This window comes from Saimiri boliviensis, chromosome 7, assembly GCF_048565385.1.
Source record: "Saimiri boliviensis isolate mSaiBol1 chromosome 7, mSaiBol1.pri, whole genome shotgun sequence".
Classification (NCBI taxonomy): domain Eukaryota; kingdom Metazoa; phylum Chordata; class Mammalia; order Primates; family Cebidae; genus Saimiri; species Saimiri boliviensis.
In genome coordinates, this window is record NC_133455.1 from 8,888,608 (window position 1) to 8,909,992 (window position 21,385).

General features: G+C 50.1%; 1 protein-coding gene and 1 non-coding gene across 3 annotated transcripts in view; both read right to left on the minus strand.

Moving 5' to 3' along the window:
* Window positions 1–21,385, minus strand: part of DNAH10 (dynein axonemal heavy chain 10) — a 175,775-nt gene that overhangs the window by 3,565 nt on the left and 150,825 nt on the right. The window contains exons 59-76 of one of the 2 annotated variants that reach the window (XM_039471919.2): window positions 21,143–21,279; window positions 19,137–19,354; window positions 17,864–18,085; window positions 17,415–17,562; window positions 15,662–15,941; window positions 14,382–14,611; window positions 13,111–13,384; window positions 8,090–8,194; window positions 7,525–7,679; window positions 6,854–7,008; window positions 5,325–5,508; window positions 3,538–3,738; window positions 2,669–2,878; window positions 2,408–2,503; window positions 1,600–1,771; window positions 718–849; window positions 344–555; window positions 84–251 (exon numbers count right to left, since the gene is read on the minus strand). In XM_039471919.2, the coding sequence (XP_039327853.2) occupies window positions 84–251; window positions 344–555; window positions 718–849; window positions 1,600–1,771; window positions 2,408–2,503; window positions 2,669–2,878; window positions 3,538–3,738; window positions 5,325–5,508; window positions 6,854–7,008; window positions 7,525–7,679; window positions 8,090–8,194; window positions 13,111–13,384; window positions 14,382–14,611; window positions 15,662–15,941; window positions 17,415–17,562; window positions 17,864–18,085; window positions 19,137–19,354; window positions 21,143–21,279 (3,299 nt within the window). Of the gene's footprint in view, window positions 1–83; window positions 252–343; window positions 556–717; window positions 850–1,599; window positions 1,772–2,407; window positions 2,879–3,537; window positions 3,739–5,324; window positions 5,509–6,853; window positions 7,009–7,524; window positions 7,680–8,089; window positions 8,195–13,110; window positions 13,385–14,381; window positions 14,612–15,661; window positions 15,942–17,414; window positions 17,563–17,863; window positions 18,086–19,136; window positions 19,355–21,142; window positions 21,280–21,385 lie in introns of both variants that reach the window. The other variant, XM_074402071.1, reaches the window with a different exon arrangement.
* Window positions 9,847–9,987, minus strand: LOC120365247 (U4 spliceosomal RNA). The gene has a single exon (XR_005580250.1). It is a non-coding gene; the product is annotated as a U4 spliceosomal RNA (small nuclear RNA).

Genomic DNA, 21,385 nt, shown 5'->3' on the forward strand with positions numbered 1-21,385 from the left:
GTTACTGCTGGGGAATGGAAAGGGGTCTGGGAGGTGGTTTGAGGAAGTCTAGGCTGACAGAGAGGTAGTGATGTGCCACTTACCCACAGCATGTACTGGCTGAACCGCCGCAGGAAGTAGACCATCCAGTTTCCAAGGGACTTCAACGTGTCAGGAGCAAGCTTCCTCCAGATATTAGGGATATTCCCGAGAAAAAGAGACCTGGCCACATCGTCTAACTCATTGCTCATTCCAACTTCTCCAGCCAAGGCCTGTTTAGAATCAAGAGCAATCAGGCAAGACTCGGTGAGAACCCCAGGTGCTACCTATTAGGCAGTAATCTGCACGAGAGAGGTAGGCTCACCCTCTGAAGCTCAGCCAGAGACTTGCTCATCCGGACTGCAAGCTTGTTGAAGCGTTCCAGCTCCTGCAGGAGCACCACCGAAGTCGGGGAGATTCCCGTTCCGAGGCGCTTCCTCACCTGGTCCAAGTCAAAGACTTTGGGCATCTTGTTTTCTATGTCTTTGGCCACCTGGCCAATATAATCATCGCGGCTGATGCCACTGCTGGATTCCCCTAAAACCAGGACACTTTTCAGAGAAAGCAAGGCATCTGTGTGCGGAACCGGGGCCTCCTGACCCTGCCGGTTCGGGGAAAGGCATCAGCAATGTGGGAAAGCTACGAGAAGCAATCATAAAACCCCAATCAAACTAATGAGTCATCCGGAGTAGAGTTTACCTGTCTGAGGCTGCAGCTCCAGCAGGTGAGCCCACATGTCCCGAGCTGCCTGCGTGTAATAGCCAATCTCAGCGTTGGAGTGGAGACCAAACACTTCCGGCGTGTTGGCAAGCGGGAGGGCCTCAATGGCTTCTGCAATCACAGAGAACCACGGAGGTGGCACTGTCCAGCCACCTTCGCTTTCTCAGGACCCAAAGCCTCAAAGTCCCCAGACACGCAAGACTAATTTCCACTGTTTAGAGGGCAACTTTTTTTTTTTTTTTGAGACAGGATCTCAGTCACCCAGGCTAGAGTGGAGTGCAGTGGCATGATCACAGCACACTACAGCCCCGACCTCCTGGGTTCAAGCATCTCTCCCATCTCAGCCTCCCAAGTAGCTGGGAGTACAGGTGTTCACCACCACATTCAACTAACTTTATTTTATTTTTTGTGTTTGATTTTTTTTTTTTTTTCAGTAGAGATGGGATCTCGCTTGGTCTTGAACTCCTGGGCTCAAGTGATCTGCCCTTCTTGGCCTTCCAAAGAAGGGATTACAGGTGCAAGCCACCATGACCAGCCAATGCATGTTTTTAATGTAAAAATTCTACACTACCACACCCAATCCAGCTGTATGTTCATCTTTTATGAAAATGGTTCAGTGGGCTTTACCATGGCCACTCTGCCCTTCCAGGTGGAACCTGATTTATTGACCATCATTCCAGGATGGGAAATCTGCACTCTATCAACTCTGCAGCAAGGAGGCATCTGCCAAGCCACCTAACAGGCCGAACAGACCACACCTGACCAGCTGAGGAACCCCTGCCAGGAGAGGAACCAGCTGAAATGCATGGTATCCCTTAGAAAAAGCCTAGAAAATAACTTTTTGTATCTGAGAAATCTCACCAACAAATTTCTCCTTTTCGTCACCAACAGGGATCTTGTAGTCCACCTCCTTGTTCCGAAAGAAGTGGAACGGCTGGAAAGTATCAAAAATGAAATCCCCTAGGTACTCGTCCATGTAGATGGTCAGGATGCGGCGATCAAAGCTGTCGATAGCCCGTCCTCCATACATGACCTGAAATCAGAGGGCCCAAGAGCCAGCCAGGGGCTCAGAACCTACTGTGCGCATCCTGGGGACCCGGGGCCAGAGACTTGCCCAGGGTCAAGAGGCTCCTGCGGCCTGGCTGCTGGAAGGCCCGAACCCGTGGACCGGCATAATCTGTGGGGCCACTGTTCACACGAGTGTTCTGTGGCTTTGCTGGCTTCCCAAGGGACAGGGCCCAAAGCAGGAGGCAGCCCTCATGAAGTGCTGGGAACCCCTGTGCTGCAGGCACAGTCCCCAAAACACATCAAACAAACGCCAAAGAAGCCAGCAGCTGCTTCTGTCTTTGGAACTGATGTCACTGCCTGAGCCACACGCAGACAGCCGGGAGAGGTTCCTGTGAGCTCAGTCTATGGAGCCAGGTGAGGCAAGGGGCTAGAGGACGCCTAGCCCGAATCCCCAGCCACGGGTCCGGCTCAGGGAACCTCTGTGTGAACGGAGCTCACTTAGGACAAAGAACCACCAATGGGAGCGGGGAGAATATCACAGAGACCCAAGGGAGCAGGGGCAGAAGAGGCAGGCCCTGAGGGCTCAGAGGAAAACAGGGGCACGAGGTCACAGCTCTGTAGCCCCAGAAGCACCTGCAGAAGGATCCCCGGGCACCCCTACCTCTCCAATTAGGTACTTGAGGCTGCCCCATGGGATCTTCGGGTCCCGTTGCTGAAAGGCTTTCGTTAAGTACGTGTTCAGAATTTCCATGCAGACCTTCAAAGAAGAGAACACGCTCATTATACTGAAACCCACCAAGCTGTTCACGTTCTGATACGGCAGCTGGGATGGCACAACCGTGCTGTGGCTGAACTGGAGGAAAGTCAGGGAGGCGGCCGGCCGCCTAAGGACGCTGTTTCCAAGGAGAGGCAGCGCTGTCACCTGGAAGTCAGACTCATTGAAGTCATAGTACACGTTCCAGCCAATCTTCCCAAACTTCCTTCTCTCCTGCACCACGGCATGGAAGAACGCCAGCACATAGACCAGCGGCTTGAAGGCCGGGTGCGGGCACTGGTCCAGCATTTCGTGAGAGATCTTGAAGTAAGTCGCCCTCATGTTGAGTTTCAGCCCATTGGGCGGCTCGGTGACAACCTTCAGAAGAGAAGAAAACTAACTGATGGAAACTGCAGGCCCACGAGCTTCGAGGAGCGTGCAGAATGTCGGCCCTTGGCTTTCCCTTCATCTTTATGGAGCCATCTGTCCGAGACCTCCAACAGGTAGTCTCTTGTCCAGGGCCCAGGCTAAGAAGTGAAAGGACAAGTTCTAGCTCTCAGGGTCAAGGGTCTTTGACCTCCTCTGAACCATGAGATCCTTTACTATAAAATGAACGTAAAATCTTCCCTCCGCCTCCCCAGAGAGAGAAAGAGAGGGGACGCAAAACCTTTCCAGAAGAATTCCCTGGAGAATAAATTAAATGGGGCGTGTAAACCACCCAAAACTTCGGCCGTCAGCACTAGAGTCCTGCAGGCTGCAGGTGGGCCCATGAAGTTATGAACAGCAGCCTAGATATTGTTAGGGACACGTGAAGAATTGGTAGAGACAGGCCCGGGAGTCACAGACACCAAACCCAGGACAGCGGCTCCCTCTGGAGAGAGAGAGAGGTGGGACTGAGAAGGGTTTCAGCCACGAGGTTTCAACTGCACCCTGAGGCTCATTTCTACACACGCACGCACACACCCCACCACACAGCAAAATGGTAGTGATCTGAGAAGCTGGGTGGTGGGCATGGTGGTGTCTGTCCTGAAGCAAACCTTTAGGGACTTCTGCAGAATCCCAATGGGGAAGCCCTTGGTGGGGTCCGTGGTGAGCCACAGGCGGAAGTCCGGGTGGGGCTTGGTGATCCTCTCCAGGGACTTCTCCAGATCTTTCAACCACTTGACCAGGAGGTGGCAGTTCTGCAGCATAAGCCACTGCCCGCGAGCCACCGCAGTCCCCAGCAGCTGCAGGGCCACCTGCGCCAGGGAGAGGGCGGAGGAGAAGGGTGAGTTGCCGCCCAAACCCAACCCTGTGCTCTTCAGAGACCCACTCCGCGCCCACGGAAAGGCGATGGCCGGCTCCAACAGAAGCTAGAAGAAAGCCAAGGATCCAGGTGCTACAGGGGGAGCCCTCAAAGAAACCATCTTTTAGAAACCTCATGGGCCCCGTGGGTTCACTGAGCGGGTCACACACAGCCCAGAAGATGGGTGAGCGTTTTGCCCTCATCAGCCTCCCTGGCCTGAGAAGACCCAACTTCTCCCACATGGTCACTCCTGTCCCCTGAGGAGTCCTGAGCAGGGCTGCAAGAGAACAGCTAAAGCCCACCAGGAAGTAGGGACCGTCCCGGCCACTGTAACATCTTAAGGGACCTAGGCCTGGAAAACAGTCACCATGTTCCCTCTGAAATGTAATTCAAAGCACAAACAAGCTAAACACGCACAGCAAGTCTTGGTTTCTGAAATAGCTTAAAACTTACATGAGTGATGACGTTACAATTGCTTCTTTCCGGGTTGAGAGAGCTGGCCTGCCTCACGGGTGCCAGGGGCTTGCCTCCTGTGCCATCCAGCATGGGTATTGCCATCCTCATGTCACCCAGGGCTTCCAGCAGCAGAGGGGCTTGCCCAGAGCCTCGCAGACAGTTCATGGCAAAGCGGGGACTGGCAGTCAGCTCCCTCTGACCCCAACACACGTGCCTGTGACCGTCACACTTACTGATGCACAGGCTTTTCCTGAGAGCTTTGTCTCACATTGCACTGAACTTGCGTACGGAGTTCTAGCAGGGAGCATTGTGACGCAGAGAGGCAGGACCACAGCAAAGAAAGCTCACTGGCTCAGAAGGGTTAGGTCACTGGCTCAAAAGGGTAGGAGGATTCATGCCCCAGTTCTGTCCCAAATGGTCCTGGGCTCAGCCTCTCTCAACCCACTCCCTTGGCCGTGCAGCTGGGGGCATAACAATCCTGATCCACAACAGGGATGTTTCAGGGACTAAGGGAGGTAAGGGCTGTGTGGAAGGGCTTTGGAAACAGCACAGCCTGGGCACTGTGGCTCATGCCTGTGATCCCAACACTTTGGGAGGCTGAGGTGGGAAGATCACGTGAGCCCAGGAGTTCAAGACCAGCCAGGGCAACGTGGTGAGACCCCTTCTCTACAAAAAATACAAAAAAAAAAAAAAAAATTAGCCAGGCATGGTGACATGTGCCTGTAGTCCCAGCTGCTACTGGGAAGGCTGAGGCAGGACGATCACTTGAGCTCGGGAGGTGGAGGCTGCAGTGAGCCATGTTCATACCACTGCACTCCAGCCTGGGTGACAGAGGGAGACCCTGTCTCAAAAAGAAAAGGGGAAAAAAGAAAACAGCACAGCACCATGATCACAACACAAGGTTGTGAAGCCACAACTATCACTGTCACCTTTCCAACATTTCATGACTGCTTCTTAGCTCGGAAATGCATCCAGCTTATCCGTGGCGTGGCACACTCAGCTTAAATCCAGGTTAGCTCCTCCTCAGCAGACACCAGGGACCTCCCCTACATTTAGAGCTAGTTTCTTCCAGCCACAAATTACCTTTTCTTGACCTTGACCCATTGCAAGGAATTTGAGGCGATTTCCTCCAAAACCACTGCGCTCCGCTAATTTCATAAGATCGCTGGCAGGGTCAGAGCCGGGACTCAGGATAAACACAATGGGCGAATTTGGAGTGCTCTGCTCAAAAATAGCTTCAAAGCTGATCATTGGGGGCTGCACGTACCTGGTGAAAGAAACACAGAAAACCTTCCGGGAGGGCGGCTCCAGACCACGGGCTGGTCTGACCAGCGGTCTCCTCCAGAACCTTCTGACCACTCCTCTGGGATCGCTCTGCAGTCCTCCCTGCTTCAGATTCCAGTCTCTACGCACGTCTCCCACCCTGATGGGGAACTCCTGGCTGACAGGGACTTCTCTGCACGCCCTGCACACTCGATTCAGTCGGCTTGTGCTGCGCTGGGTGCCCCACTTGCCCTCCAGGTGGACCTGCCCACAGCACCAAACCCTCAGGTTCCACGCCAGCAGCTCCACAAGCGTGTCCCGGATGGTGCACATCTTGAGTTTTGAGTTTTATGTGTGGGTTTTTTTCTTCTTTTTTAAATTTAGAGATGGAATCTTACTCTGTTGTCCAGGCCTTCACTACAGGTGTGCACCACCACGCCTGGCTAACTTTTTTTATTTTTTATTTTTTAGAGGTGGTGTCTTGCTATGTTGCCCAGGCTGGCCTCAAACTCCTAGCCTCAAGCGAACTTCCTGCATCAGCCTCCTGAAGTCTGGGATTGCAGGTGTGAGCCACCACACTTGACTCAGATATGCATTTTAAAATTCACTGCCAACACAAAAATATTGGGAGATTTCAGGTAAAAAGCTGAAGTCCTAGCTTCTTTCAGTGTCAAAGGATCCAGCCACTTTGGGTTCCCAACAGCACGTGGTATCAGTCAGCAGGAGCTAAGGGCAGCTGCCCAGGGACCAGGACCCGGGGACCAGGACCCAGGGCCAGGGACCAGCCCTGCTGGCTGCAAGGGCACATCTGAGCCACAGCCCCATGCTCTCTGCCCAGCCTTGCGCCCCATGCTAGAGCTACACCATCCAGTGCAGTGGCCACGAGGCACATGCTGCTACTCAGCACTTAAAATGTGGCTAGCTGCAACTGAGATATGCTGTAAGTGTGACTCCAATTAGGTTTTGAAGACTTAATATCAAAAAAAAGCATGTAAAATGTCTCAATCGTGTTCCTATTGATTATATATTCAAATAATTTTAATATATTCAGTTAAATAGCATGTTATTACAATTAATTGTGCCCATTTCTTTTCTAATGTAGCTACTAGAACTTTTGAAACTGCATATGTGGCTCACATCAAATTTCTTGCAAATAGCACTCTTCTAGAAGACTGAAGAGTTCTAGAAGACTGAAGAATTCTAGAATATTGGCTATCAAATATTGCACAGACAGGGTGCCGACAGCTGTCTCGGGAGCTGGTCAGCCTGCTTGCTTTGAGTCCAAGGTGGGAGGATGCTAGAGATTCCACCCCACAGAAAGTGGCAAATCAGCAAAATGACACACTTACTTCTCTCCCATCATTACAGTCACATAGTCAGTCACTGCCCGATAGACCCGATCCACACGGAAACAGCGCAAGATAAGCAACTTCTGGAAAGGGGTGATGTTCTTATCGTAACCCAAGGGGAAGGGAAACTGCTCCAATGAATCCAGGTCATACCACTGGGAAAAGCAAAGAATATTCATGGCGGCATCAACTCAGACTTGACAGAGGTCCCCATTTGTGTGCGAAGGTGGAAAGGGATGAGAATCTATAGGTGTAGAACTGAGGGCCACCTGGTCAGATCTGTCATTCTCCACCCCCAAAGACTATGAAATTCAGAAAGGAAGGAATTGAATCTTATTCACCGAGTCCCCAGTGCCCATCAAGGGACATGGTACATGGTAGATACCCATAACTATTTCTTGGATGCATGGGTTGGTGGATGGATGGGTGGGTAGGTGGGTGGGTGGATGGATGGATGGAAGGATGGGTGGACAGGTAGATGGTTGGATCTCCCATACACCTAGCTGAATTAGCCAAGGGAGAATTCCAACCAGGATGTTAGAGGGCATTGATTACACACTGAATGGATGACTCAAAGGAGTGTCTTCTTTTAAGGGGCTGGGCCACAGTTCAGGTTTGGAGATTGTGGACGTGTGGGGAAGAAGAGGAGGAGAAAGGGAACGTGTGCTCACCTCCTGCCAGACATTCTGATTATTCTCCACATCATCAGGAAGTTGCCCGAAGTTGTCTGAAAACATCTCTGATAAAAGAATGATATCTTCCCATCCTTGGTCGGACAACCAAGCGCAGGGCTTTTTTCTTTTGCTTTTCTCCAGGGAAATGTTTCCTAATCACAACAGAAGAGAAGCAAACAGCCATTGCGCTGCTGACACAAAGCAAGCAACTCTGCTTTGACTTCTCTCACTTTTGGAAAAAGTCCACTTCTCAAGAAGGAGAGTGGAAAGAGGAAGTGGTCTGGGCTTGCCCTCGTCACCACCAGTGACACCAACCTGGCGCTCACTGCAGCATCGAGCTTCCAGCCTCAGGGTGGCCCGGAGCCAGAGGCTGGCTGCTCCGAGTTCCACCAGAACCACTTCTGAGGCTGGAATGCTCAACTGGAATAGTGAAAAATGCAGTGCTGTTGAAAGCCACGTTTTAAGGAGAATTTTTGTTCTTGTTTGTTTTAATGGACAAACTTATATACATGTATCGTGTGGGCAAGGAGACGGGAGGAATGAGGCTAGGCAGATTCATTACCTTTTAAAAAGAAATCTAATTCTTCTTGAGGGACTCTCCCTTCTGCTTGTTCTATCTTGATGGTCATATTAAAGGAAAAGAGTAGCTTGTGCCTCTCAAACAGCCCTGGAGGGAAACATCAGGTGAGTATTGATTTCTTAAAATTCACTTTAAAAAACTGAGTTTCTTAAGCCCACTGTGCTTAAATGTAAGTGAAATAAAATGAAACACTCAAACTGGGTATGGCTGCATTTAGCCCTCTTTGCACCTAATGTCCACAAATATCTAAGTGCAGAAAACATGAGCTCAACTCCTAGGTCATGCCCAAGTGCAGTCTGTAGTGACATGCTCCTGTATGTAACGGAAATGGCCGTGACTGCAGGAGGTACAATCACACCGTCCTGGGAAGAGGAAAAGCCAGTGAGGGCTGGTACAGCAGGGACACAGAGCCACCCTCTCAACCGAAGGCGGGCTATCTGCCTGACTCCAGTGTGCGTGCTTGTCCATTAGGGTCTAGAAGAAGTGTTGGCAAACTTTCTACAAAGGGCCAGATAGTAAATACTTTTGGCTTTGGAAGCTAGATGGTCTCTGTCATAACCACTCAACTCTGCCATTGTAGTACAAAAGCAGCCACAGACAATATGTATACAAATGGATATGGCCCTGTTCCAATAAAACTTTATTTACAAACACAGGCAGTGGGCCAGATTTGGATGCTGGTTGGGGTTCTGCCAACCTCTGTTGCAGAGGATGCACACTCCATCAACAGACTCTTTATTGATGGATGCAAAATACCAGCTTGCTTCTTTTTTGCTTTTTAACAGAAGACATGTGTTCCTGGGGGAAACAAATGTGTCTCAAAATTTGTGATTTGAATTCTACTTTATAGGTGTACAAAGTATTGACTGTATTGAAGACAGGGTCTTTAGAAAGCTGTTAAAGTTCAGATGAGGCCATTAGGGTGGGTGCAGTCCGACCTCACCGGTGTCCTTATACGAGGAGGAAGTTTGGACACACAGAGACGCCAGGGATTCGCACACAGAGAAGACAGACCCCATGCGGACATAGCTGCGAGACAGCCTCCTACGAGCCAAGGGGAGCGTCCTAAGGAGAAAGGAAATCTACTCACCTTGATTTTGGACTTCCAGCCTCCAAGACTATGAGAAAATACATTTCTGTTGCTTAAGCCACCCAGTCGGTGGTATTTTGTTACGGTGGGCATGGCAAACTAATACACCAAGCACTGGTGCATGTGAAATATCACTGTCAGGAAGTACAGTGTCTCAGCAAAAGAGGACTGGGTGGGGACATGGGCGTGCCTTACCCACCCTCTGCTTTCTAGAGGTCACTCTACAGACCCCTGGTTAAAAATGGCCATTCTGCGTTTATCCCAACTCCCTTCCCAAAACCAACTGAAATGGTGAGGTTTTTTTTGTTTTGTTTTGTTTTGTTTTAAAGATGGAGTCTCGCTCTGTCGCCAGGCTGGAGTGCAATGGTGCAATCTTGGCTCACTGCAACCTCCACCTCCAGAGTTCAAGCAATTCTTCCACCTCAGCCTCCCGAGAGCTGGGACTACAGGCACACGCTATCACGCCCAGTTAATTTTTGTATTTTTAGTAAAGACGGGGTTTCGCCATGTTAGCCAGGATGTCTTCATCTCTTGACCTTGAGATCCGCCTGCCTCAGCCTTCCAAAGTACTGGGATTACAGGCGTGAGTCACTGCGCCTGGTCTAACGGTGAGTGTTTTTGTTTTTTTTTTTTTTTTGTAATTCAGTCGTCTCCATAGAGACTGCCAAAAATTGCCAACACCAATTATATTTCAAGTCGTCACGGTGGGGTATTGGGAAAAGTTTTCAATCAGCAATAATCGCACCTCGGATAAACCTCATTGGCTGCGATACTGCCACTGTGCAAAGCTAATGGTGAGTTTTTTAAAAAGATATACGCTCCCAGAAAATTGGAGAAAAGACAATAGCAATAACATTTTGCAAGCTAGGCCAGGCGTAATCCCACACACCTGTAATCCCAGCACTTTGGGAGGCCAAGGTGGGCAGATCACTTGAGGTCAGGATTTCAAGATCAGCCTGGCCAACATGGCAAAACCCTGTCTCTACTAAGAATACAAAAAATTGGCCAGTGTGGTGGCGGGCACCTGTAGTCCCAGCTACTCAGGAGGCTGAGGCGGGAGAATTACTTGAACCCAGGAGGCAAATGTTGCAGTGAGCTAAGATCGCACCACTGCACTCCAGCCTGGGTGACAGAGCAACACTCTGTCTCAAAAAAAAAAAAAAAATTCCAAGCTACAGACAGATGGACAAGTGATAACTGATTCAGCAGAGCTGAGAAAGTTGACTCTCACATGAGGAGGAGATGAAGCTGAGATGCATACCATAGAACACATCAAAAGCTCAGGAACTGGCAGTACCAGATCCTTTGGAAGTGTGGGTGAATACAGGCTAAAAACAGGAAGATGGGTGGACAACTTGTTTGACAAGCAGTCAGATCCCAGATCCCCTCACCCCATGCTGCTAGGCAACGGCCTGCCCCACCCAAGTGAACTGTGGAAAAGATAAAGCAGGGTCTCTACACTGGGGAACACCAGGCATAGCTGAGGGAAAACCATACTGAAAATATGGCTTTCAGTAAGTTTTCACAATAAATGTTGGAATTGACAGCCTTCTTTATCACATGGTTCCAAGAAGGCTGGCAGCCAGGATTACAGACTCTAGGAAAAGGCTGAAGACTCTTCACTGGGGAATCCTAAAGTCTCATGAGAAAAGAACTACAGTATTGGCATCTGGGAGGTCCCCCAATGACACACCACAGAGATGCGAGCCGCAAAATTCAGACTATGAGAAGCAACCCAACAATCACGCGGGTTTCCTCCACAAATAAATGCAAGGGGTGGGGCAGACATGGTGGCTTATGCTTCTAATCCCAACACTTTAGGAGGCCAAGGCAGGAGGATATCTTAAGCCCAGGAGTTCGAGACCAGCCTGGGCAACGTGGCAAGACTACTGTCTCTACAAAAAATAAAAATGAGCCAGGCATGGTGGCGTGCACCTGTAGTCCCAGTCACTGAGGAGGCTGAGGTGGGAGGATTACTTGAGCCTGGGAGGTGGAGGTTGCAGTAAGTTGTGATCGTGCTGCTGCACTCCATCCTGGGCATCAGAGCTAGACTCTGATTTCTGTTGCTTAAGCCTCCCGAGTAGCTGGGATTACAGGTGTGTGCCACCACGCCCAGGTATTTTTTTTTATTTTTAGTAGAAATGGGATTTTACTATGTTGGCCAGGATGGTCTTGACCTCCGGACCCTGTGATCAACCCACCTCGGCCTCCCAAAGTACTGGGATGAGCCACCGTGCCTGGTCCCTGAGATCCTCATTTAAACAAATGTGAACTATGACATAGACAATTGGGAACATTTGAAAACTAGGTATATGATGATATTAGGGAATTATTAATTTGAGGGTGTGATAATGGCTTTATGTCTATGTTTTGAGATAGAATCCTTCTATGTTAGAGAAGGGATGGGCAAACCACAAGCCAGGGGCCAAAGCCAGCCTCCGCCTGTTTTTGCTACTAAAGTTTTATTGGAACACAGTCATGGCCATTCACTTCCATATTGTCCAATGGTTGCTTTTGTGCTACAATGGCAGAAGTGAGTAGTTGTGGCAGAAATTACTCAGCTTTCAAAGCCTAAAATGCCTACAATCTGACCCCTTACAGAAAGTTTGCTGACCTCTGTTTCAGAGACACAAACTAACATACTTACAGATAAGTGATGTGAATATGAAGCAAATTTTCAACATAATCTGTGTGGATGGGAAACCCTGTTACATATAAACAAATCCAGAGCTGATCACTGCCGGGTGAAGGGTGTGAAGAGGATCATGACAATATTCTCTTTTGTATATGTTTTCCATAATAAAATTTTTTTAAAAAAAATCAATCATGTAGGGGTTGAAATATACCATAGTCACGTCGGAAAACAGTTTGGCAGCTCCTCAAAACTTAAACCTAGAATTACCCTATGACCCAGCAATTCCCTTCCTAGATATATCCCCAGAAGAATTAAAACCACACATTCACACAAAAACCTGTACAAGCATGTTCACAGCAGCATTGTCTTAATAGCAAAAAAGCGAAACAACCCAAATGCCCATCAAGTGATGGGTGGGTAAGCACAGGGTGGTCTGTCCGTACACGGAAGGTGAGTCAGCCATAGAAAGTAATGACCCACGCAGCAGCACGGATGAGCCTACAAGTCATGATGCGGAGTGAAAGCACCCAGTCAGGAAAAGTCACATACCGTATGATTCCAGTGACATGCAGTGCCCAGAACGAGTAAATCCACACAGACGGAACACAGAGTGGTGGCTGCCAGGGACCAGAAGCGGGGAACAAGGAGGGACTGCTAATGAGTATGGGATTTCATTGTGGGGTTGGGGAAATGTTCCAGAGCGAGAGTAGTGGTGGCTGTACAACTCTATGAATATGCTATGAATCACGGAATTGTACATTTTTAAATGGTCGATTTATGGCATGTAAATTGTATCTCAACAAAGCTGCTAACTTAAAATTCGGTGCTTTAAACATTCCTCCTGTAACATGAATCATCACACTTGAGAATGCCATTCGGAGCTAAGCATGATGGCTCACACCTCGTAATCCTAGCACTTTGGGAGGCCGAGGTGGCTGGATTGTTTGAGCTCAGGAGTTCTAGACCAGCCTGGGCAACACAGTGAAACCCCATCTCTACAAAATATACAAAAATTAGCTGCGTATAGTGGCATGCCCTGTAGTCCCAGCTACTCTGGAGGCTGAGGTGGGAGGATCACCTGAGCCCAGGAGGTGGAGGTTGCAGTGAGCTGTGATGGCGCCACTGCATCCAGCCTGGTGATGGAGCAAGACCCTATCTCAAAAAAAAAAAAAAAAATGCCATTTGGTAAGTTTCCATTTTCACCGACCAAGTTTCCTTAAAGCCACATCTGGCACACCAAACTCGCCACACTTGTCCCCCTCTTCGGAGAGGGCTCACCCGTGCAGCCGTAGTTGTAGATGTTGAAGGTCAGCGTGTCCATGATATTCTTCAGGCGTTTCACGAGAATGGAATCAGGCAGTGACTTCTTCAGTGACAGCCCGAAGACCTCTAAGAAGGCGATCAGGGAGTACTGGTACATGGCATTCACCAGGGCCATCTCGGACAGCACAAAGAACAGGATGGCCCCCCTCCTGGCCGCCGGCCGGTAGCCGTCCCGCAGCCTGTCAATGTCCAAGGCCATCTTCTCCGCTAGCTTGAGTTTCTCTGAGACCTGAAGAAAAGAACAAGTGACCCTGGGAACAGGAAGGCTGAGAAGTGGGCAGAGGGCAGGAGGGGAGGGGACAGCAGAGAGGTATGTGCGACGCTCCAGGGCTTTGAAAGCATCCAGGGACCGCAGGGGACCGACGGCCCACCCTCTTGTAGGATGGGGTGGGTATTTGTGGCTGACACCCCTGCACCTATGGCCCCTTCCTCTAGTAACGCTGCTTGTAAGTCTCCAAGTACTGCCTTCTCCCTTTTCATCCCATATATGGGGTTCCATCCCTGACACCGGGAGAAGACCATGTGACCCTGGCCCAGCCAACTTGAGCCTAGCATCCCCAAGCTCCCAGGACTGGTATGGAGTAGAAATGTGACTCCAGTGACTCTCAGAACCTTCACGGTAGGAACAGGAAGATTCTCACTTATCCCTTTGGGTTTGGACCTGCGAGGTCGTGAGGCCAGACCAGCCTTATGACCATGTGGGGAGCTGGCAGAGAATCAAGCCAACCCAGTAGAAAGCCCGGCCCAGAAATGGAGAGAAACCAAGTCCTCCTGGGATTTTTGAAGTCCTGGATCCAGCCCCACCTGAAGCTATCTCTGGACTTTTCAGCTTTCTCAGCAGATAACGTCCCTGTTGACTTAAGCAGGCAGGGCTGAGTTTTCTTTTCCTTTTTTTTTTTTGAGACGGAGTTTCGCTCTTGTTACCCAGGCTGAGGCTGGAGTGCAAGGGCACGATCTTGGCTCACCGCAACCTCCGCCTCCTGGGTTCAGGCAATTCTTCTGCCTAGGGCTGAGTTTTCTATCACTCTCAGAGACTGACCTGAGGTGCCAGGGACACTGGGAACACCTTTAGGACTCTCCTCCCCACAGCACATCCCAACAGAGGCGGCTTTTTATCCCTGAGATCACAGAGCCCCGCTTTCTCATTGAATAGACAAGGCAATGGACGCTCCCAGGGCACATGCAGGCCCCGCCTGGCCCAGGGCCTTTTCTGCTGTGGTTGCTACCTCTGTGGCCTTGGATTTGGTCTCCTCCAGGGTATGCACCAGGTCCACGTTGTCCAGCATGTTCCCGGTGGACGTGGCCAGCTCCCGAAGCAGGGAATCTTCCAGGTCCTTGAGCAGGTTCTTGTTCTCGCTGGTCTCCTGGATAAGGTGCTCCCGCTGCTCCTCCAGCTCCCGCCTCTCGTAAGCCACCAGCACGCTCAGCAGCTGGTCCTCCAGGCCCTTCAGAGTGACTGTGGGGGACAGCGAGAGGCCCTCAGCACCTGCAGCCCCTGACGAGCTGCTCACTGGTCTCTCCCCCCGCCCTGCTGTGATGGGCCAAGCTTAGTGTGGGTCTCAGCCAGCACGTCGGAGGCATGAGGATTCACCACCCACCAAAGTCACTCTACAGCAGCACAGCGGCAGGCACAGAGCAGAACAGCGACGCTGTGGTGCAGAGTGGTGGGCGAAAAGAAAAAACGCACTGAAAGAAAACCCAGGCTTCCACAGATTAGGGGGCCATTGTTCAAAGTACACCCAGACCTGGCACAGTGGTTCATGCCTGTAATCCCAGCACTTTGGGAGGCAGAGACGGGAGGATCACTGGAGCCCAGAAGTTTGAGACCAGACTAGGAAACACAGAGAAACCTCATCTGAGAAAAGGGAAGGGAAGGGAAGGGAGGGAGGGAGGGAGGAAGGAAGGAGAGAGAAAGAGAAAAGAAGGAAGGAAGGAAGGAAGGAGGGAGAGACGGAAGGAAAGGAAGGAAGGAAAGGGAGGGGAAGGCAAAGGCAAGAAAGAAAGAGAGAAATAGAAATGGAGAGAGAGAGAAAGAAAAAAAGAAAGAAAGAAAGAGTGAGCAAAGAAAAAAGGAAGGAAAGTAGGTCATCCAAATCAAATCAATGTGTTTAAGCAGGTGCATGACAACCTTAGAGAACGTGAGAAATAACATCCAATTTCTATCAGAATTCAACTGACAGGAAGAATAAAAATTCAAAATCACAACCTGTATTTTAAATCCAGGAATAGAGAGTAACTTCCTGCCCCCACAGACAGAGGTCCCATCCCATTCCACGTGTGAACACATGAGCCCGTGGCCTGGTCTCAGCGTGTCTCAGGACATGTAACTCGTGGCCCCACACCTTCTAAGTGGTACCTAATCATTAAGAGCCAACTAGTCCAGATGTGCCTATGAGAATGAGCTGGGGTCACTGAGTGAAATGAAATCCCATGAAAGCCTCGATCTCCGATTGTGGTCTCCATAATGACCACCTTAATAAACGATGGAGGTTCTACACATTCTTACCCGTGTAGTTGATCACCATGGCTTTCCCAAACACGGATGGGGAATATCTGGGATTGGCCAGCTTGGTGTTTAGATACAGTCTGAAATTTGAATCATAGTCAACTTCCTTGTCTCCCAGGATGATAAACTGCCGTCCTTGGGAGACTTTTATATTTTTTTCTAAGACGTTATCAATCACAGGATCGATGTATTCATCCACATCGTGGAACAGGAAAGGGGTCCCGTACTTTATGGACATCTCCAGCTGCTTGAGGAAGTCAGGGTCGTTAAAGGAACAGACCTGGAAGAGAGGGGAGGCAGATGCGGAAACCCAGCATGTTTAACTGTGGCCCTGCCAAATATAACCAGGGAAGGGCTTGGAAGTGGGAAGCGGATGAGCCAGGAACCTAGAGGGGCCAGAGGTGGAAAGAAGAGAGCAGCAAGGGGTATATAACGTGCACACACCATGAGGTCCAAGCTCAACGCAGGATCTTGCTCAAACAGGGTGGAGAGGAAAGGGAGGGGATTCCTCAGCCCCTCTCCCTGTAAGCTAGAACCCTTCCCCTTTAAGAGACAGCGTAGACATTGGAGTTGGGCCAGGAGCGGGCGGACAATTTCAGCGCTCCCTGGCAGGCTGAGGGAAGAGGGAGTCTAGGAAAGTTCCTGCACTCACAGTATTTGCTCCACGATAGCTACATGTGCATTTTAGAGGCAGGCTGTTCCCCTGACCTTGGAACACAAATGGGCTTCCCCTAACAGCATGAAAATACCTGGGATCAAGGACCAGAAAAAATAAGGAAAAGCTAAAAGTGAAAATCATTCATTTGTTCATTAGTTCAGCAAAAAGTGATTGGGACGCCCCAGCAATTCCACTCCTAGCTATCAACCCAAGAGAACTGAAAACATATGTCCATGTAAAAACGTGCACACCGATGTTCACAGCGGCATTCTTCAAACACCCAAAAAGTGAGAACAGCCCAACACTGAGTGGCTGGATGTACACCATGTGTTCCATTCACACACCGGAACAGAATCCAGCCCGAGGAAGGAACGGCACACTGACCGCGCTACAGCAACGCCGGACCTTGAAGGCATCATGCTGAGTGAAAGGCGCCAGAACAAAAGGCCATATAGTGTCTGATTCCAATCCTAGCAAATGTCCAGAAGAGGCAGATTCACGACAGAAAGAAGATGAGTGGCTGCCGGGGGCTCAGGAAGGGAGAAATGGAAGGACTGGAGGCGTGAAGGCTAAAGGATGCAGCATGTCTTTTGGGGATAATAAAAATGTTCTAAAATTGACTCTGGTAATTGGCATACAGCTCTGTAAACATGCTCAAACTCACACTGAGTTGTATGCTTTCGGCGGAGGAATGCTGTGCTGTGTGAGCTCCATCTGCATGAAGCTATTACAGTACTCTCACCTCTCCTCACTGCGTCCCCGTCCCCAACCTCAGCTCCAAAGAACAGTGACTGAGCACCCAGCCCACAAGCCCCACACCGGGCAGAGGAACACGAGGCTGAGAAAAGCAGGAGCTTCACCTCCAGGTTGCTTGCAGCCTGAGAGGGGTGATGTGAGTTCAAGGTGGTTCCAGCTGCCCTGGCAGACCCAAGGGGTGGAGGCAGAGGCGGGGGAGGGCTCCGCGTGGGGTCAGGGTGGGAGCATTTACAGCCTGGCCTCAAGGAGGATAGGGGCTGCCAGGTACAGCGGCAGGAGGGACCCTCTCCAGAGAACGGGCAGTGGGGGCAGAAGTCGCCCCAGGAGGAGCCGCCGTACCCGCAGATTGTTCTTCTCCTCTTTTCTCTTGATCCAGTTGAGGGCCTGCTGCTGGGGGTCGATGCAGAGAGGGAAGCGGCTGGCCCGGGTGGTGAGGATGCCATTCTGAACAGAGAGCTCATCGGGGGGAAGGCCCTGGGACCCCCACCTGGAAGAAACGGCCATTGGGAAATGCATTTTTCTCACCGATCTGTGAGCCACAGACTACGAGTGGCAGGACTGGCCTTCCAGAACCATCTTCCTACCTCCAGGCTTCACAAACCTCCTTGTACTCCAGAGAGAACAGCTCCAGACTGGGTCTGCAACTCCTCCTGCCACTTCCAGGCAGTCAAGCCAGCTATGGTCCTGGCTACGCCCCCCAGGCCATCGCCTCCCTCCAGGGTGACACGCACATAGAGCCCCTGTGCTAAGGCGTCCCCTCCCTCCTGCTGGCTCCGGGCGACACACACCTGCTAATCTCAACATCATCCGTGAGCAGGCTTTCCAGCCGGAAAGGCTGGCTCAGGGGGATCTCCCGCTCCAGTAGGTCATTTTGCCAAATCTGATGAACCATCTCATCTCGGAACTCCCAGGTGAAGGCTCCCTCGTAGCTCAGGAAAGCCGCACACAGCAGGCAGTCTCCCAGCAGCTTCACGCGCCGGTGCATCAGCTCATCCAAGTCATTCAGCCACCTGGCACCAGAGGAGAGGGAGGCTGCTGTGAGTAGTTTACCTTCCGGCCACAACCAAAAGAACATTCCAGAAGAAGCAACTCGACACCTTGCTAACAGGGCTAGCCAGACAGAAACATTTTTTTGAGATATTCTTTCCTCGTGGGGAACAGAGACCAACAGCTCATCTTGCAACTCCCCACCCCAGTGAACCTGGCATTTGGAGCCAGTGTCAAGCAGCGGCTCGGGAAAGGCTTGTGGTCTTTATTAAGCAGTAATCCCACGGTGTGGATCATATTAAGTAGCAATCACATCGTGAGGATCACATGAAGCAGTAATCACATTGTTTCCGAAGCCTTAATCAAAGGCATATTAACCAGCCCAGCAGAGCTAACAAGTTCTGGCTTCTCTCGAGGACTGAATTCCACCCAAGATAAAAGCAAGCATCCGTTTCATTTGGCCTCTTCCAGCACATGCCCAGGACTCAGGTTTAGAAATATTGAAAACTGTGTTTCTCGCATGCAGACAACATTTGTCAGTGTTTTCCACACCACATTTACAGATGCCAGGTGCAAAACTGTTGCCCTATTTGGTGAATAAGCTGTGGCCAAGCGGTCTTGCCCACGAATGTCAAACAGCCCCATCACTTCTTCAGATTGAAGCCCAGGACTGAACAAACCACTGGGACCCTTGGATGGCATCTGTGCAGTGACAGAGATGGGCTTCTCCCACAGACTCTTTTAGAAAGAACCCAGGGGTTAAAGGTCACCAAGAAGCAAACACTCCCAAAACCCAGAGCACCTCGCTGAATGCTACGGATGTCTCCCTGGCTCCACAGCTGCACTGCCTCCTCAACCCAGAGTAATTAGTAAATAACACTCAGTACCTAATGAAAGCAAGAGTCTATAAAATAGTCATTAGCCACCATAAACATGATAATAATGAAATAAGACCTGGTCACATGGTTTTCACATTAAAAACACAACATGAGATAAAAAATCAACATGGCGAGAAACTCTGTGGGTGACGTCCATTTACAAACCACAACAGGGGGGCTCGTGAGCCGCGCTGACCTGACGTTTTCCGACCCCAGGCCCGAGATGAGTTTGTCGGCAGCAATCAGCCGCCTCTCCATGATCTCGGCTTCTTCCTGCAGCTTCTGCTTTTCCAGTATGGCGGCCTCGTATTTGGCACCCAACGTTTCCAGCTCTTTCTGAATTGCTGCCAACTCATTCTGGATCCTTTCCAGTTCCCGTTTAGTGAGGTAAAAATTCCGCTCCAGCCTGGCCACCTAAGTGAAGACCATTTGCAAAAAGATGGGGACAAGGACCATGGTGGGGCTGGGATCCAATGGCCTCCAACCAGGCCACATGTCCAAACCTCTCTAATGGTGTCTGTGCTTTTTGGAGCCACCTTCTGCCATAAATATCAAACAGTCCCATTAATTAAGATGGATGACCCATGGCTTCTTAGTTTCTTCAACTGTTTGCTGCAAAAACTCTATGTCCCTTTAGAAGATACCCGGCACCCAAGTTATCATATGGTTTTACTTTCATGTGTACTGAGGCCACAGTAAGATGACATTGTGGTTCTAAGTCAAAAACTCAGAAGAATTGGCTGGTCGAGGTGGCTCACACCTGTAATCCCAGCACTTTGGGAGTCTGAGGCGGGCAGATCATGAGGTCAGGAGTTCAAGACCAGGCTGGCCAGTGCGGCGAAACCCCATCTCTACTAAAAATACAAAAATCAGCCAGGCATGGTGGCATGCACCTGTAGTCCCAGCTACTTGGGAGGCTGAGGCAGTAGAATTGCTTGAACCCTGGAGGCAGAGGTTGCAGTGAGCCGAGATCGCACCACTGCACTCCAGACTGGGCAACAAGAGTGAAACTCCTCAAAAAAAATAAAAAAATAAAAAATAAACCTCAGAAGAATATACCATAGACAATAACAGTATTTCTATTAGTTCTAAGTTTTCTGAATAATAAAACTGAGCTATAAAGCAAGGTCACAATATGACTCCAGACGATCAAATCAGCCTTATTCACTTGGTATTTTGTAATCTACATGTCACTTTGGCCCCGCTGCTTTTGACTAGGACAAGTTTTGTCCCCAGGGGACATTCGGTAATTTCTGGATGTCACAGCTTGGAGGGAGGGTCCTGCTAGCATCCAGCGGGGTAAGACTAAACCACTCCAGTGCCAGGACAGACCCAGGCAGCGCTTCAACAGTGCTGCCACTGAGAAACTCTGCCTTGACCCTAGAGAAACAACTTTAAACATGTTTTTTTTTTTTTTTTTTTTTTGAGACAGGGTCTCACTGTGTCACCCAGGCTGGAGTGCAGTGGTACAATCACGGCTCACTGAAGCCTCCCAAGTGGCTGGCAGTGCAGGTGTGCGCCACCATGCTCGGCTAATTTTTAAAATTTTTTTTGTAGAGACAGGGTCTCACTATGTTGCCCAAGCTGGTCTCCAACTCCTGCGCTCAAGCGAACCTCCCACCTGGGCCTTCCAAAGTGCTGGGACTATAGGCGAGAGTCACTGCGCCTGGCCTAAACATCTTTTATGCTACGCTTTCACATGCAGGTTGAAAATCAGACCTCAGTTTTGTCTACCAGCTGTGCGATGCCTAAATGATAGTTGTGTTTCAGGATTATCATTTATTAGGGGGTGGGGGGAATGTCTAAATTGCATTTTTTTTTTTTTTTGAGATGGAGTCTTGCTCTGTTGCCCAGGCTGGAGTGCAATGGCACCATCTCAGCTCACCGCAGCCTCCCCAGTAACCAGGATTACAAGCGCCCACCACCATGCCCAGCTAATTTTTTTCTTTTGTATCTTTAGTAGAGATGGGGTTTCAACATGTTGACCAGGCTGGTCTTAAACTGCTGACCTCAAGTGATTTACCCACCTCAGCCTCCCAAAGTGCTGGGATCACAGGTGTGAGCCACCACGCCCCACTTAAACCGCATAAGTTTAAAGTCAGAACCTTGGGAGAATCTTTTCAGCAAAGGTGTGTACGTGTTAATTCTGACTCTAAGTGGGTCTGCTGGCAGTGTTGTGGCAGTCCTACAGTCGGGCAATACCTTCTCTCTTTTGGGCTTGATTTCTCTGAAAACATCACAGTAGCCCATTACAGCTTCGACGAATTTCAGCATCCCCAGCCCGGCTTTGCTGACGGCTTCCATTTCTTCAGTTGTAGTATTGAGTGTCTTCAAGAGGCCTAACGTGAAACACGCAATCATTTTTATGAGTGCAAGCTTCATAAAATAGGGAATAAATTGCCCGTGGACAAAGTAAGCGTAACTGGTTTCTTCTTCCTCAGGGGC